Here is a 17,641-nt window from a genome sequence, read left to right on the forward strand (position 1 = left end):
TTGTCATAACGTGTCTTTACATCAATTTAACCACATTATAGAGGTACTGTGGCTTAGTTGGTCAAAGTGCCTGTCTAGTAAACAGGAGATCCTGGGTTCAAATCCCAGCAGTCACTTTTCCCCAGTCAAGCGTAGTTGTTTCTGTCGCTTCCCATCTTGTTAATGTAATTTCTGCTAGTTGGTCTTGTCATAACGTGTCTTTACATCAATTTAGCCACATTAAAGAGGTGCTGTGGCTTAGTTGGTCAAAGTGCCTGTCTAGTAAACAGGAGATCCTGGGTTCATATCCCAGCAGTGCCTTTTGACAAGTCAAGCGTAGTTTTTTCTATCCCTTCGGATTTAGTTCGTCTAATTTCTGCTAGGTGGTCCTGTCGTATATTGTTGTTTCATCAATTCTTTCAGCCAAAACAGGACTTGTGGCTTAGTTGGTGAAAGTGCCTGTCTAGTAAGCAAGAGATCCTGGGTTCATATCCCAGCACTGCCTTTTCTCCAGTCAATTATAGTTTTTTCTCTCCCTTCTGAATTAGTTTATGTAATTTCTGCTCGTTGGTCCTGTCATATAGTGTCTTTACATCAATTTAACCACATTATAGAGGTACTGTGGCTTAGTTGGTCAAAGTGCCTGTCTAGGAAACAGGAGATCCTGGGTTCAAATCCCAGCAGTGCCTTTTCCCAGCCAAGCGTTGTTTTTTTTTCTCTCCCTTTTTATTTAGTTTATATAATTTCTGCTAGTTGATCCTGTCATACAGTGTCTTTACATCAATTTAACCACATTATAGATGTGCGGTGGCTTAAGCCTGAAACATGCTTCTGCGTTTTCACGGGCCCGTAAGCGCAAGAGCCCTTCCGGGTCCCTTACGTGCTTATATATCCCTTCTTACGTGCTGACGGGCGTCGCCCCACTTTTCTAAAATTTACGGCAAAGCTCCGCAAGCTCACTCAGCCCGCAAGGCTGTGATTGGTCTGCTCTACATCCCTTCTGGAGCTGCATTTCCGGTTTCATGCCCCATAATACAGGCAGAAACAACGGGAGATTTAGAAGAATGAATATGGACCAAATAGAAGAGCGTTTGGCAGAAGAGATCCGAAAGTATGTCCACTTGTATAACCTGTCACTGACTGGCGTATTTGTCCGCCTGAAAAAGGCTACAAGGAGCCGCAGTAGCTATGTAAATAAACAATCGATGAAGAAGAAAGAAGGCGTCTCTCAGGTCGTCTTCGACAAAAAGCATTACTCCGCCTAGTGTTCTGGCGCGGAATTGCTTTGTAAGACGCGCAACGGTTGGGGAAGCATGAATGACAACGAATCTTGCGCCACAGCGGCGTGAAAAGACGCAGACGCAGTCGCAGAAGCATGTTTCAGGCTTTAGTTGGTCAAAGTGCCTGTCTACAAAACAGGAGATCCTGGGTTCATATCCAAGCAGTGCCTTTTGACAAGTCAAGCGTAGTTTTTTCTCTCCCTTCTGATTTATTTCATCTTATTTCTGCTAGTTGGTCCTGTCATATAGTTTTGTTTAATCAATTATGCCACACAAAACGGGCGCTGTGGCTTAGTTGGTGAAAGTGCCTGTCTTGTAAACAGGAGATCCTGGGTTCAAATCCCAGCAGTGCCTTGTAACCAGTCAAGCTTAGTTTAAAATAAAGAGGTTTTATGGGTTAGTTGGTTAAGGTGCCTGTCTAGTGAACAGGAGATCCTTGCTTCTAATCCTAGCAGTGACTTTTCACCAGTAAAGCGTAGTTTTTTGGCACTTCCCATCTTGTTAATGTAATTTCTGCTAGTTGATCATGTTATACAGTCTCTTTATATCAATTTTTCCACGTTACAGTGTTGCTGTTGCTTAGTTGGTCAAAGTGCCTGTCTAGTTTACTGGAGGTCTTGGGTTCAAATCCCAGCAGTGCCTTTTGACAAGTCAAGCGTAGACTTTTCTTTCCCTCTGAGCGTCACGTCTCGTGATGTATGGAGAACAAGGAGAGAGCAGAGGAGGAGGAAACAGAAACCCCAGCTTGGTACAAACCACCTGCAGCTTCTGCTCTGATCATGAAGCAGCTGATCACTGAGTAGATGTGACCAGACAATCTCTGTGTTTTCACTGTTTCTACTGTTCTACAAAGTCACTGACCGGCTGCTTCACGGTGACGGGCTCAGATCTCACTGTGTGTGTCTCTGAGCGACACCATAAAGTGCTGCTGTGGCTTATTTGGTTTATGAGACACATGTTTAAACCTGCTTAGAAAATTAGACCTATTAGAAAACAGCAGGTCAGCAGAGTCACTTGATGGCCTGCGCAGAGTAATGCACCTCAGTGCAAAGGCGCTGATTTGATTTTTACCGCGATATATATGAATATTGACAGTTATGATTGTTATTTTATATAGGAGTTTTTCCATATCGCCAAGCTGTAATCCCAGAAGTGCCTTTTCACCAGTCAAGTGCAGTTTATACTTGCCCTTCCCATTCTATTAATATTATTTCGCTGGTTTTCTGTAAATCTAATCTCTTCTTGCAGATTGTTCCATAGTGTATTGGCCCACACGGCAAAGGCTCATTTTCTGGTTATTAATGGTTATGTCTGCTGTATTTGTTTGTGGGTCTCCCATTGATTCATTTTAGCCATAGCTTTTTAGTCCTTGTAGGCCTAACAATAACTATAAATGTTTGTTTGATAATGGACAATGTAGGCATATAAAGGCTGATTGTGTTTGAAACATTGTCTATTTTTATATTGAGAAAGTATTTTAAGGCAATATATGTTCATATCAATTGTATTTATACAGGGAACTACATATGGTCTGTTGCACACAAGGGGCTCCACACATAACAACCAAGCTTTGTTTGCCTCAGTCACAACTTGAAGAATACAAACAGCTGTCTTTGCTGCTGTTGTTTAGCTTGGAACGGAGGTCACACATCTGTCCAGCAGCAACAAGAAAGAGACCTTTTGAAGTCCAGAGTCAAGAGACAGTTTCAAATTTTGAAGTTGTAAAGCAGGGTGACTTAGATGTGACAAATCACATAAATGTTGTTGTTATTCAGACATTTAGATGAATGTTGATGTGTTGTAAACAGGTGCAGGTTAATAATAACGCATCTTATGAGAAATTTGTTTTGATGAGGTTTTTCTCCCACATGATTTCAATGTTTCTGTGAGGAGTCAGTAAATTGTTGATGTGAGAATTACTAAACAAATGCCCCGTGTGAGGCTCGAACTCACGACCTTCAGATTATGAGACTGACGCGCTGCCTACTGCGCCAACGAGGCCTGACAAGCTTAGCTAACATAGCTTACTTAATCTTTAGACTCAGATCTGAGAGATAGTAACAGGGGTGACTGCATGATAGGGGGAGGGAGTGTATCGTGTTTCAACTAGCATGCACAGCAGTGGAGGCAAACAAAAACATGTGCTTCAGCCTCTCACATTAGATAATTAATGCGACAATTATCTGTCGGAAATATGGTAGTTTTGTATGTCTCTCTTTGCAGTTATAAAGAAAACAGGTTCACCTAACAGCTTTAACACAAAATTATGTCTTGGGGCAATATTTGACAATAAGCAATGCCCTATTTGTTTGGACTGTAGTTAGCATAGGGAGAATTGGCAGTAATTAGGCTGTCTACACTTACAGTAAGTGTGTTGTCTTCCTTTTTTGGCATCCTCCTCCATTGTTTCGCTTCCCCTGTTGTTGTTTGATTGTTGCTGCTAAGTCCCCTCACACAGTCTATTAGATGAAGTTTATTTTAAACACCACTCTTTTGTGAGTTTAAGTTACAATGAAATCTATCCTTATATATAGTGTAGGTTGTTTTGAGAGATGATTTAAACATTTTCATTGCGCTCTCAAATCAGACGAAAGCAATGTTAAATTCTTTAAGCCATTTCAATTCATTGCCCAGGTAAGCAAACACTGCTCTGTGCTTTCATATTGTGGTACATGTTTTTTATTGTGTGTGAGAAACAGTTCTGGAGGCCTGGATTCAGAAAAGTGCTTTTTTATTCTTGCATCAGCTAAATTTAAAACTATACTACACCCTTATTTAATTATCCAAACAAATATTAACTTTTTACTTAATACTCTATTATTCACAGTCTCCGTCCTGTTTGTATTACACCTAATCAAGATTTAAGTCTCTTGAATCATCAAATGTCAGTCATACAAGTCTAACCAACCCTGTCCAGACAATACCTTAACATTGATTTAAATGGGAGCAGCCATGTGAGTTCACACGAGTGTGACCAGACATCAGTGTTAATTTCGTTGACGAAAACTATGACGAAAAATATTCGTTAACGATCTTTTTTCCATGACGAAGATGAGACGAAGACGTAACGAAAACGGATCTTTGAAAATAAAAACTATGACTAAATCTATTTTAACTTTCGTTGACGGGACGAGACGAAAATGTTGGTGGTTGACTAAGTCTCAATAATTTGTATTGATTGATTGGTCACTGACCGATCGACTGCTTCTTAACTATGGAAAACGTGAAAACACAGAGTTTCTCTGGTCTCAGCTGCTCAGAGATCAGCGCAGCAGCTTCTTGGTCAGAGCAGAAGCTGCATGAGGTTTCTACCGAGCTTCAGTATCTGTGTTCGCCTCCAGTCTGACCTGCTCTCACTTTTTGTTTTCACATTTCGCCAACTAAAATATATCTTTTTAAGCTATTAGGCTGCAGCTATATGTTTTTATTAATTTCAAAATAGCGTACTTCTTAATTCATACATTTCCCACAAATATGGGGAGGACTCAAATAGCCTTACATAGTTCTGTGTTTAATTTATTTCAAAACACTTTCCTGTGTATTTTCTTCTCCTCTTCATAAGCGTTTGGTGTTTTTCTTTGTTGTAACAGGTAAAAAAAGCAATACAATGTACTATAGTTCGGTATAGTATAACTTTATATAAAACGTCCCTGGGCCTGAGAAGGGAAGAAAAGGAGTTTAATGTGGCTATTAAATGTGACTAAAACGAGACTAAAATGTAATTAGTTGTCGATTAAAATTAGACTAAAACTAAGAAGGATAAAAATGACTAAATGTGACTAAAACTAATATGCATTTTCGTCTAAAGAATAAGACTAAGACTAAATCAAAAATAGCTGCCAAAATTAACACTGCATGAGTGCACTCCTGAGATATTTCAGAAGACTAAACATGATTGATTTTTACACTTTGTTTTTTTTCATTACAAAATAGAAACTATTAATGGAAAACATCAGATTGGACACCTCTGTCTTTAACACACACATGTCTCTTGTCTTTCCTGCCTCCAAAAACCTAAACAAATCTCTGTCTCTCTTTTTAGGAGCTACAGTCTGAAGAAGGGACAGTTGGAGAGGGACTATGCACAGGTAAGACTGGCTTGACTTTGTGCTAAATATGTGCTTAACAAACATTGAAGAATCAGGACAAAAGACAAGAAATCAACGAATGTGATTGTGAGTTATAAAGTTTGTGATATGGATTGACAGATATTGATTAGTATAAAGTCACTGTTGTGAAAGTATTTCAGGTTTATCTGCATCTGTTAATTGCTCGGAAACTAATTCCCAGCAGGTCCTGTGGCTTTGTTGGTCAAAGCGCCTGTTTAGTAAACAGGACATCCTGGGTTCGAATTCCAGCAGTGTCTTCTCAGTGGGAGAGAGTTAGTTCTCCATACCTACTATAATCAACCCTACTGTGCAAATGTGAATGCTTTTGTTCATTAAAAGTGATAAGTCATGTATTTAGCATGATGTAGCCTCAGGAGTATTAAATGAGATATACTGTCTCAACTTTTTAAAATATAACTTTCAAATTTGTGAACTCATAAACAAGTGACAGTACTTCAGCTTTAAAACTCTGCAAAAGCCTGATCCAAATAAGAAGTTGTGCATTGCCTTGTGCACTTGGAATGCAATACTTTGTTTGCAGATAAAACCTTGGTTGGTCAGACAAATCCATACCACTTTAAAGTGGTAATAACTTGCATGTTCTACCCCAGTGCAGTGCGGCAGCTCCTACAGTGCAACATTCATGTGCTCGAGGATTTTGTGTTGATGGAAAAGGAGATGTGCATTGTCAAACAAATGTCAGTATGTTAGTTTTAGAACTCCTCTAAAGGCTGACCTCAAGACTCAGAGGTTGTGCTTCAAGCACTGAGCTAAACTTTCCGCACTTTTTGAACCTAAATTGCTCAAACTGTTAAATTAATGCTGTTGTTTCGACCAACTGACCTTAATCAGAGTATGTGAGAAGCCAAACACTTTAGAAAAGACTGAGAAACTATCTAAAACATTGTAATGCTCAAATTAAAGTCTTGAGTAATTAACTGCAGCTTTGCTTTGGAGACCCTATTTGGGTCATGCAATGAGAAACCCTCCTATGCAGACACCATGCATTTTATCTTGGTTGATGAAAAAATTAATTTTTGCTCGCTCACCTTACCAACTTAAAATCGTATTAAAACAAGATTTTGAGGGGGAGTATATACTGTATGTGCAGCAAATTTTGAAAAAGAGCTTTCTAAAATTAGATCTTTTTCAATTTGATTCAGTATAAAAACTCACTTGCTCCAGGCCACATTTGAATTCATTTCCCATATTCCTGTTGGGTTATTCATAGATTTCCTCCCTCTTTCTTGTTTACCTCCAGTCATTATGTCTGTCTTTTTCAGAGTTATGAAATGCTGAATAGTAATCATGAATCTTGTAGGATAGAGACAGCTGCAACCCGTGGCCTGATTGTTTTGCACATTTTACAGTTGTTGTGAATGCGTCTGACTTGGATAATCTCCTGCTGTGTTCTTAATACATAAAAGGAAAACTCAAGAAAATGTTTAAACCCAATATTCCTGACTTTCTCCAGAGCCCCAGCTCTGAAAAAAAGAAGGAAGGAGTTGCTAGTCTATACTGCTTTAAATTCAAGATTTCATATTTTGAGGCAAGCAAACTTAAGCGCACTGAATTAAGTTAATGTTAATGTTGATTATTCATCATTAACATCAACATCAATATTCAGACTTGGGGGAAGATATAAATTGTTTATATTTCTATGAGAATGACTGAAGAATGACTCGAGGGTAGACAGACTTGGTTGGAGATACTTGATGACAATTCTCAGGACGGTTGTTACATCAGCACGAACCAAATGACATCAATGGCCTGGGTAAAGATCTCACAAGGAATGAGTGTTGTTAAGGTTTTAATGGTACTACTTCTCTTAATGACACTACACATTGATCTGGTACTGAAACTCGACTGTTACTTGCTCTTTTTGTTCTTTTTTTAAGAAAAGGAAAAATAAATCTTTATGTGGCAGCTGACATATGAGATGATGCTCTTCTTCTTAATGATGTCTGAACACACTCGTAACAATCAGATGGCTCATAGTTACCTTTAATCATCGACCCATAATTTTATAATTTGGCTAACTCTATCTGACAGCTTCAGGCTGCTAGCATAGAGATGAACTACGAGTTCAGCATTGGAATACTGTGCAATTAATTGCCTGTTTGTGATAGACTTTTTGTGCTTGTGGCAATGTTTCATGTGAGCATCAACTCTGGTCACTCCACAATTTTTGACTAAGACCAGCAAAGTGAGTGTGTTCTGGTTCCGTAGTATGTGAGAGAGCTGCCCCTTCCACTCTGACAGTGATATCTCCCCTTGATTGAGAAAAGCGAAAATGTATCATGAATAAATGTCTTAGAAAACATCCATAGGTTTTTGTTTAGTTTAATTTAGTTTTCAAACTTAAACGATCTCAGTCCACACAAGCGTTTTCTTCTCCTTATCAGTTGTGACCACCGTCCATACTAACAACCATGAAAAAACATATATGACTCACTGAGCAGGCACATGTCGGGATAGACAGGAAGCATTTGGTTGTTAGTTGCACAATTGTCACAGATTGCTTGCATAATAGCTTGCCTCATACTCATGTAAGTAGTTGTACACTGTAAAACCGCACAACACCAAAGGCAACAAGCTCAGCACCTTGTAATTGATTAGCCATGTTGCATTCTACACAGGTAGAAGAGGGTCATGTGATAGGAACCTGACAAATCAGCAAAAGTAACGTCTTGACTGAAAAGGCATCAACAAGACAACAACAAGCGGTTGTGAGTGTCTCCTTCATCGTTTCCAAACATCTCTGTTTCTGCCCCTCCATATCAAAATGTGGCCCTGGAGTTTTCAAACTAAAATGGGGCCATCAGTGTTTCCAAACTCCTCCATTTTAGCAGCTCTCAAACTTTAGAGAGGTGTGTGTTTTCAAATGAAAACAAATTAATGTGGATGTAGGCTTATTCAGAATTGTTGGTGAAAGAAATATGCAAGATGACTTTTAAGTTGGAATAATAAATAGAAAAATAAATTTTCTTATATTCTCCAGTCCAGAGAGCACTCTCCTCTAACTAAGAATTAGCTGAGCAGTGTGTTAGTAGAAACCAACCAGAGCCTTTCGCCAACATTGGAGGGACTGTCTGATTTTCATTATATTTTAATGCAGATGAACTTAAGCTCCCGTCACACACGTTCACAGTTCACACACATCCATATAGGAACTCTGAAAAATGCTCTCAGCTGCAAAATCCTTCTGTTGCTGAATGAAAAAATTATAACACATTATCAATCCGACATATGAACGTCTTTGCTCCATGCCGCTGTCCACACAAATAACCCCATTTTGTTGACCTGAAATCCTTATATACAGTGCCTTGCATAAGTATTCACCCCCTTTGGACTTTTCTACATTTTGTCATGGTATAACCACAGATTAAAATTTATTTCATCGTGAGTTTATGTAATGGACCAACACAAAATAGTGCATCATTTGGAAGTGGGGGGAAATATTACATGGGTTTCACAATTATTTACAAATAAAAATCTGAAAAGTGTTGATGTATTCACCCCCTTTACTGTGAAACCCCTAACAAGGATCTGGTGCGACCAATTACATTCACAAGTCACATTTGCAAGTCACATAATTAGTAAATAGGGTCCACCTGTCTGCAATTTAATCTCAGTATAAATACACCTGTTCTGTGACGGACTCAGAGTTTGTTGGAGATCATTACTGAACAAACAGCATCATGAAGACCAAGGAGCTCACCAAACAGGTCAGGGATAAAGTTGTGGAGAAATATGAAGCAGGGTTAGGTTATAAAAAAATATCCAGAGCTTTGAACATCTCTCTGAGCACCATAAAATCCATCATAAGAAAATGGAAAGAATATGGCACAACCGCAAACCTACCAAGAGGAGGCCGTCCACCCAAACTGAAGAGTCGGACAAGGAGAAAATTAATCAGAGAAGCAACCAGGAGGCCCATGGTTACTCTGGAGGAGTTGCAGAGATCCACAGCTGAGGTGGGAGAATCTGTCCACAGGACAACTATTAGTCGTCTACTCCACAAATCTGGCCTTTATGGAAGAGTGGCAAGAAGAAAGCCATTGTTGAAAGGGATCCATAAAAAATCCCGTTTGGAGTTTGCCAGAAGCCATGTGGGAGACACAGCAAACATGTGGAAGAAGGTGCTCTGGTCAGATGAGACCAAAATTGAACTTTTTGGCCTCAATGCAAAACGCTATGTGTGGCGAAAACCCAACACTGCCCATCACCCTGAGCACACCATCCCAACAGTGAAACATGGTGGTGGTAGCATCTAGCCTGGATGCCAGACGAACTTAGCCCCGCCCACAACATTTTTGGTCGGGCAGTTCGGTCTGGAGTCGCTCCATTGGGAAAAAATTATGGGGCGTGTTTCAACTGACCAGGAAGTAAAATTCCTCTTCGCTCAATTGGATAGACCTACAACCAATCAGAGCAACGTAGTATGTGACGTATGCTAAGCAACGCATTGTGAGTTATTTACTAACGCCGGGTTCACACCGGACGCTTCAGCGCAGCGCCAAGCCTTAAATAACAGCTGGCTCCCATCCACTCCCATGTTAAAACTTTGTGCCGGTCACACCGGAGGCTGAAGCACCGCGAGGCAGCCTTGGCGCAGCGTGGTGCTTCAGCCTCCGGTGTGACTGGCACAAAGCCGTGCAGCGATCTACTGGATCAACGTGTGATATTATTAGCGCTGCCCGGCGGTTCAGCGTCGCTTCAGCGTCCGTTGTGAACAGCCAAGCGCCGGGGCGATAGGGATTAGCGCTGTGCTTTGGCGTCGCCTCCACGTTCTGTGTTCCTCTTTCAAAATGAATGCGCTGTCGATGTCTTCTAAAACAGACTCAATGGCAGCATCTACACATCTCAGCTCGCCAGCGGCAGGCATGTTTGTTGAAAACGAATTCAACCCAAGGACACTTTGATGACGTAGTTGATTACGTCACCGTTGATCATCTGTCAATCATCGTATAAAGCCCGCCCTGACAATCTGATTGGCCCGGTCGGGCCATAATTTTTTCCCAATGGAGCGACTCCAGACCGAACTGCCCGACCAAAAATGTTGTGGGCGGGGCTAAGTTTGTCTGCCATCCAGGCTAGGTAGCATCATGCTGTGGGGATGCTTCTCTTCAGCAGGTACAGGGAAACTGGTCAGAATAGAGGGAAAGATGGATGGGGCCAAATACAGGGAAATCCTTGAAGAAAATCTGATGCAGTCTGCAAAAGACTTGAGACTGGGGCGGAGGTTCATCTTCCAGCAGGACAATGACCCTAAACATACAGCCAGAGCTACAAAGGAATGGTTTGGATTAAAGAATGTTAATGTCTTAAAATGGCCCAGTCAAAGCCTAGACCTTAATCCAATAGAGAATCTATGGCAAGACTTGAAGATTGCGGTTCACAGACGGTCTCCATCCAATCTGACTGAGCTTCATCTTTTTTGCCAAGAAGAATGGACAAACCTTTCCATCTCTAGATGTGCAAAGCTGGTAGAGACATACCCCAAAAGACTTGCAGCTGTAATTGCAGCGAAAGGGGGTTCTACCAAGTATTGACACAGGGGGGTGAATACTTATGCACCCAACAGATGTCAACTTTTTTGTTCTCATTACTTTTTTGCATGTTTTGTTGATCAAACGGGAAAAAGTTTATTTAAGTCTATTTGAATTCCAGTTAGTAACAGTACATAATGGGAAAAAGTCCAAGGGGGGTGAATACTTATGCAAGGCACTGTACATATAAACATGAGAGGATGTGTCTTTGTGTCTATTTGCATGTGATTTGTGAGTTTCCTGTGGTTAGCCCCTCTGGTTTCAGAAACTCATTATCTTCCCCTCTTCACTGTGTAACGTTTTTTTCTCCATCTCCATCTATTCTCCCTCAGTACTGTTACCTTAGAAATAGAGGTTGCCTAGCAACATCCCCCCTTACTCAGTAGGACAATGGTTTCCCTCCTAATTGTAGGTGTGTGCACGTATGTGTGCGTATTAATGTGTGTGGGAATGTCTTAGAGCCCTCATTACTTATATAGTTGCTTGATTAATAGAACATAGATTTTGTGTCAACACCTAAGAAGCAAACTTATTCTTTTCTCCCCGTCCTCTTTATCACCGGAGCATTTTATCACGATACATATGCCCTTGCCTTCCTCTCTCTCTCCCTTTCCACTCTCCACTTTAGTCGCGGTAGTTGACCGCTCATTGGCCCCCTCCTGGCGACACGGACAGAAGAGCCAGATGTAGTGAAAGCGAGAGGAAGGAGAGATGGGAGAGGGGGGGCAAGAGCAGCAAGGGAGTGAGGCAGACGCAGGGAAAGAAACTGACACAAGGATTTAACAGAGCAGAGAAAGATGCTGTCATTTAGCCTTTGTCGTTTTACTGTGTCAAACCAGACATCCCATCTGTGAAGGAGTCACCAGCAATTACCAGCCGTCGATCAAATGCTCCATGTTTTTCCCTGTGTGTGTGTGTGTGTAGTGAGTGAAGTATTTGTCCCCTATTCGTCTCCCACGATCAACATAACTGGAATAGTTTTAGGCTGGGGTCACACTTCACTGGACTGCCCAAAAAGGCCAGCCCGCGCTGTGGCTGTCGATGTGGGTCGTGTCCCTCGGCACGCCACATATGAATCAGCTGTAACATCATGAGTCTTTTTCTATTGTCTTTTAGACAGTTTTCTAACTACAACTGTAAATTCTTAGGTTCGGTTTACACATCAGAATTGAAACAGTGATAATCAGCAAATGTAAAACACACTCAAAAAGTTCTCCATCACGTGTTATATCTATATTCGTCTCACCATTTCCTCTTCCTAGTGCACAGACCTATAATAACTATCTTGTTATTCAAGCACTTACATTCATTAAGTATTCAATCAACCCAGATTTTTAGGTAAATAAATGCTTAAGAAGTCAGAGAAGACACAAAATAAGAAATAGGAATGTGGTGACTTCTCTCACTTACGCCCTGACTTCACCACAGCTTATTCTGCAGATGTGATCTCAAAGACGATCCAGCCGTGCAGGCACACACACAGACACACAAACACACACACACACACACACACACAAACACACACACATTTACGAGGCAGGGAGCTGCAGGGCAGAGGAGTGCAGACAGGAAGAGATGGGAGAGAAATTCAAGTATATTGATTTAAGAGGAGGCTGAGAAAGTAGGGGGTGTTGAAAAGGCAGATACACACAAAGGCTGGAAGAAATCTGAGAGAGAAACAGCAGCGAAAGTGACAGAGCCAGAGACATGATAACACAAGTGCGTGGAAGAGCCAAGAGTAAACAGAAGGATGAACTATCAATGCAACTCTCAGCGCAATTGTTTGGATGAATGATCAGAGATTTACTCATTACAGCTTACAGCTCAATTAAGTTAACTTTAAAGCATATTTCAGTTGCTGCTGTTTGGACAAACAAAGACAGAATCAGGTGTAGTAGAACAACTTCATAGTAAATGTGTTTGCTGTTATGTGTATCAGGGAGCAACAATTACATCACCTTGTTTTGATCTGTAATGGTTACGTCTCTCTTTGACTTATGTGTAATTTAGAAAATGACAGAATAGAGCTCCATTTTAAAGTGATGATAATAATCACCGGCCGATAGATTAGTATTATACATGGCAAAAATACACAACACTCAACAGCACAATCTGTTTTCAGACATGAACTCCACAAAACTTCAGGAGGAAGGAAAATGCTGCTCTCTTTCCAAGCTTACCACTTTGTCAGCGTCTTCTGTGTGTATGACACCTCGCTTTCATAAAACGTAGATAACCTGTGATATTTGTATTCTTTTTGTCCCTGTATACTAACTGTCCGTTGCCTGTCATAAACACGACCACAAATTCACTGGGAATTTTCCTGCTGTATTCTCACATAGGCTCACTTGGACATTTGCCAAATATTTTACTACGGGGCCGGCAGGAGAAGTTCCAGAAAATGTGCAGAGTGACCAATTTGGACGTTTTGCGTTTGCTGTCTCACACACAGCCACTCCACAACATTTTTGGAAAAGAAGTTCAGTGCATGTCTGAGAGCAGCTATTCAGTCTCTCTTCCTCCTCTTTTAACTTTTCTTTTCAAGCAATATCTCTCTCTCTCTCTCTCTCTCTCTCTCTCTCTCTCTCTCTCTCTCTCTCTCTCTCTCTCTCTCTCTCTCTCTCACTCTCACACACGCACACAGTGGTCTCCTCAGGATATCCTTCTGTCTCGGTAGCCTGTTTATCCTCCTGATCACAAAAACAGGAGGTATGTGTGTTATTATGTCTGTTTCATTGCATGATTGTGTATTACATGGAGCTGTTGTACTCCACGTATACCACACAGGAAGGGGACAGGGGTTGCCATAGCAACACACTGTTCAGGTGGTTGTCAGGTGATGACAGGCGAGACAGGGGGGGGCAGGGTGCAGTCATGAGATGTCCTGTACAAAACCCGGAAAATATCCAGTCTAATTTTCCGGGCATTTTCTGGGGCTCATGCCTATAGGATTTGAGTAAGAATGTGAACGTGTTGTGTGAAAGTAAAGCTGTCGGATGACTCCTCCTAAAAGCCTGGCACTTCACAGTCAGTGGTTGTTTCAGCTGTCAGTCACTGTTCTCTCTCCAACACAGGAGTGCATACAACATACATGGTACTTCACACATAAAGCTTGCACCGTTAAAATAATGTTTATACAGCAGGGAGGGGAATTACATCACTGGAACTTTTGCTGCAATTTGAATGTTGAATGTCACAGAGTCTCTTTTTCTAACAAAGAGACACATTCTCACAGTCTTTCATCAAAAACATTCACACACACTCTACCCTTCCCCAGTGTGTGACAGACAGAGCCGTTGACTATTCTGGAAGCAAACGTGTTTCCTCATTTTTGGGACAGTGCAGGTTTTGTGTGTTTCTGTTTGCCTAAGTCTCTTTAAAAGCTTTTTAATCATTAAGGTCTGATACTGCCTCTCTGAATCTACAAGCACTATTCTATGATGTTGGTGTTTTTATTAGTGTCGTGCAATATTACCATGTTTTTATTATGATTTTCATTGTATAAATACCCAGGGACAGCAGATGGAAAGTAGTACTGTGCTCCATAGAAAACCAGCAATAAAGTTACAGAAGAAGTACAGTCTTCTGGCCTCATTCCCCATCTGTGAAAGGTATGAAGGGCAAGATGAAAGAAAGACAAAAGAGAAAAGAGAGAGGTTATTCAAGGAACTGGAGAAAAATAAGAAATTTTAAAATGGAGATAACCAAAAAGCTGATATGAGAGAGAGAGAGAGAGGGTGATTGGAAAGATGATGAGGATATGCCGGGATTCATGTTGGGATGATGGGCACGAGAGGCAAAATAGAGTGACATTGGGAAAATACACCTGTGAGAATACTATCATTAATAATTTGAAAGTAAATTCAAAGATAGACAGATAGTTGATGACTGGAAGACGGAGGAAGAGATTACATTTACATTCAGATTTATGTGGTGAATATCAGTGTGTCCCCGAGCTCTGTATATCGGTCCTGATCGGATTGTTGTAGCTTTTGTTGTGATTTGTTAGCATCTGTTTTATAAACAAGGATTAACATGCCTACACACACACACACACACACACACACACACACACACACACACACACACACACACACACACACACACACACACACACACACACAACACACACAACACACTCTTATTTATCCATAGATCTCACAAGCACACAGGGGTATAGTGTCTGCAATTTGCTGCCTCTGACACAGTGACACAGTCCAGAAGATGTAGGTTATCTTTCTGGCAGCTTTTGGGTTTCTGCTAATACACACAGGAGCTGTTTGGGGATTCACTGTTGCTGACTCAGAGATGATCCATTTTTAGACTGGTGTTTGTTTACTGAGTACATAAGTCAAGATTTTGGCTGCGTGCTTGAAATAGAAATATAATATCACTGCAAAAACTGGAACCAAAAAATAAAGGACCATCCTTTTCATATTATCTGACTTTTTTTCATATGTTCATTCATTCAGTGAAATATTTAAATGAATTATATAACCTATGAACAGTACACTGAACGCAGCAGGAGATTTTCCAAGTTAGACAAGTTTTCAACAACAGGAAGTTGTGTGGAACATTAGGGGATGGCACCTGACTATATCATGCAGGAGGTAGAATAGGACATATAAGTTATGCTGTGTAAAGCACATGTTTTTGTTTACTGCATGTCGTGAGCGGCATCAGACTTTATCGACAAAAGCTTTCAAATCTCGTTGTTTATGTCAACTTGGAAAGATTTACTAATATTGAACTCCAACCTTACTATGGTAAGTGCTTTGAGATAATGGATGTTAGGATTTACAAACAGAATTTCGAATTGAATTACATTTTGTGATGTCTTCTAGGCGTCTCTTTTTCATCCTGAGATGTTTGTATTCTTTTGTTTTTTATAAGTTTAGCATCTGCTATGTGTTAGAAAGGTCAATGCATCCACTTACTTGCTGGGAATTATCAGGAAATATTGCTAAAGGGGCTGGCAGGAAGTTGTATCAGGAGGAACTGACTCGGAAGTGAATTTACCATAAACTCACTATTCAGATACTCTAGCATTAATTATTCTCACTGTTTTATTTTCACTACTTTCAGGCTCTGCAGAAATTAGCAAGTCAGTACCTCAAGAGAGACTGGCCTGGAATCAACCCTGATGACCAGAGAACAGACTACAGGTGGGTTTGTGTGTTCAGTCATATTTTCGATAAAGCAAAATTTGGTCTACAGCACAATCACCAGTCATTATTTATTGTAACAATGGCTTTGTAATGTAAAACTTTGAAATGAAAGTTAGAAATATAGGAATTGACTCTAGTTTTAGGTTCTAGCAGCAGCATTTTCCTACACATTCAAATTGTTTTTTAATCCCACAGTGGCAGCCACAAACTGGTATTGGGGATTATAATTTTCTGCCTCTCTGCAGGAAAACTCAATGATTTTTTAAAAACCAATTGTTCTTAGGACCGTGAGGTATAGAACAGCTACTCAGCAGTGTTGTTCGTTTTCTCTCCCACCAGGAATGTGTACGCAGTGTGGAGGTCCTATTTAGAAGGTACAGTGCAGGTGAGCCAGTCCAGGCTCAACGTGTGTGACAACTACAAGAGTCAAGTATCAGACCTCGCTAAGACTGTTCGACTCTACAAGGAACAGCAGCTCAAAAAAGTGAGTGGAATGTGATGATAGTCGGGAGTTACTCATAGCTTCCTGAAGCACTCTTTTTTATCTCTGCAGCTTTGTTCCACGTATTCAACACTGACTGAACATGAGTCACGTTGCTCTGCTCTGTCTTTAACTACTCGCCTGTTTTCTTCTTTCCCTTTGCAGACCATAGATCTGTTGAGTGGCATTCAGGTAGAACTACAGGAGTCAGTTAAGGAGTTGGCCAAAGCCAAGAAAAAATACTACGACTCGGAGCAGGTTGCCCACGCTATACGGGAGAAGGCGGACATAGAAGCCAGGTATGTTCTCCAGGGAACTGCACGTTTGTGTGTGTGTGTGTGTGTGTGTGTGTATGTTGGAAGGGATGTACGTAAAAACAAATTTGCACTCAAAACCCCATAATGACAAGGTGAAAACTTTACTTTACTCAGTATTTGAAGTACCTTTGAGAGCAATTACGGCAGGTATAGAGAATCCTTGACTTATCAAGGGCCATTTCAGTTTACATCCTTCATGGGCCATATTGAATTATTAATCACATATCACACTAACCTCTTTAATGCGATGGTTGGACCTGCTTCTCTCTGGTGAGGCGCCTGATGTCAGATGGTAGTGATGTTGATGATGCTTCTTGTGGTGATTTTCCAGGTTTAGGTGAGTCAATCTTGAGTGGAACCAAGTCTTTTTAGGACTTACTTTAAAAAAAGGTGCCTACAGCAGCAGCTTCATGTTATAAGTTGTTGGGCACATTAGCCCATATTGAGCAAGGCAAATATGTTCAGATCCTTTTGTTTTCGTTTCATGTTCTGAAACCTCTCACCAAATTCCAGAGGAAGTCATATATACTCAGCAGTGTATTCAGGTTTCACAGGGGGCGGTTGTGGTAGTGTTACTCCTTTCGCTTTGCACAGATACTCCTCAGTTGTGGTTGCAGCTCTTTGTGTACATATCCGTAATGGAATATAATCAAGTCCTTATGTGAATGTGATGCTTTTGTCAAATTTGTTTTTTTAAATTAGCAATTTTTTTAAAATTAAGTCTTCTCTTTGTCATTATAATAATAAGCAAATAA

The 17,641-nt window shown here is 40.7% G+C and overlaps 1 protein-coding gene and 5 non-coding genes across 7 annotated transcripts in view; 5 read left to right on the forward strand and 1 right to left on the reverse strand.

The window, feature by feature from the left end:
• The window catches only part of LOC128439979 (F-BAR and double SH3 domains protein 2), a 115,782-nt gene that overhangs the window by 62,076 nt on the left and 36,065 nt on the right, over nt 1–17,641 (forward strand). For both annotated transcript variants that reach the window (XM_053422524.1, XM_053422525.1), the window contains exons 3-6: nt 5,302–5,347; nt 16,006–16,085; nt 16,428–16,572; nt 16,735–16,868. In XM_053422524.1, coding sequence (XP_053278499.1) covers nt 5,302–5,347; nt 16,006–16,085; nt 16,428–16,572; nt 16,735–16,868 — 405 coding nt within the window. The remainder of the gene's footprint in view (nt 1–5,301; nt 5,348–16,005; nt 16,086–16,427; nt 16,573–16,734; nt 16,869–17,641) is intronic.
• trnat-agu (transfer RNA threonine (anticodon AGU)) lies at nt 43–117 on the forward strand. Its single transcript has one exon. It is a non-coding gene; the product is annotated as a tRNA-Thr (tRNA).
• Nucleotides 227–300, forward strand: trnat-agu (transfer RNA threonine (anticodon AGU)). Its single transcript has one exon. It is a non-coding gene; the product is annotated as a tRNA-Thr (tRNA).
• trnap-agg (transfer RNA proline (anticodon AGG)) lies at nt 595–668 on the forward strand. The gene has a single exon. It is a non-coding gene; the product is annotated as a tRNA-Pro (tRNA).
• Nucleotides 1,540–1,613, forward strand: trnat-ugu (transfer RNA threonine (anticodon UGU)). Its single transcript has one exon. It is a non-coding gene; the product is annotated as a tRNA-Thr (tRNA).
• trnam-cau (transfer RNA methionine (anticodon CAU)) lies at nt 3,188–3,260 on the reverse strand. The gene has a single exon. It is a non-coding gene; the product is annotated as a tRNA-Met (tRNA).

The sequence above is a fragment of the Pleuronectes platessa genome, chromosome 5 (assembly GCF_947347685.1).
Source record: "Pleuronectes platessa chromosome 5, fPlePla1.1, whole genome shotgun sequence".
Taxonomy (NCBI): domain Eukaryota; kingdom Metazoa; phylum Chordata; class Actinopteri; order Pleuronectiformes; family Pleuronectidae; genus Pleuronectes; species Pleuronectes platessa.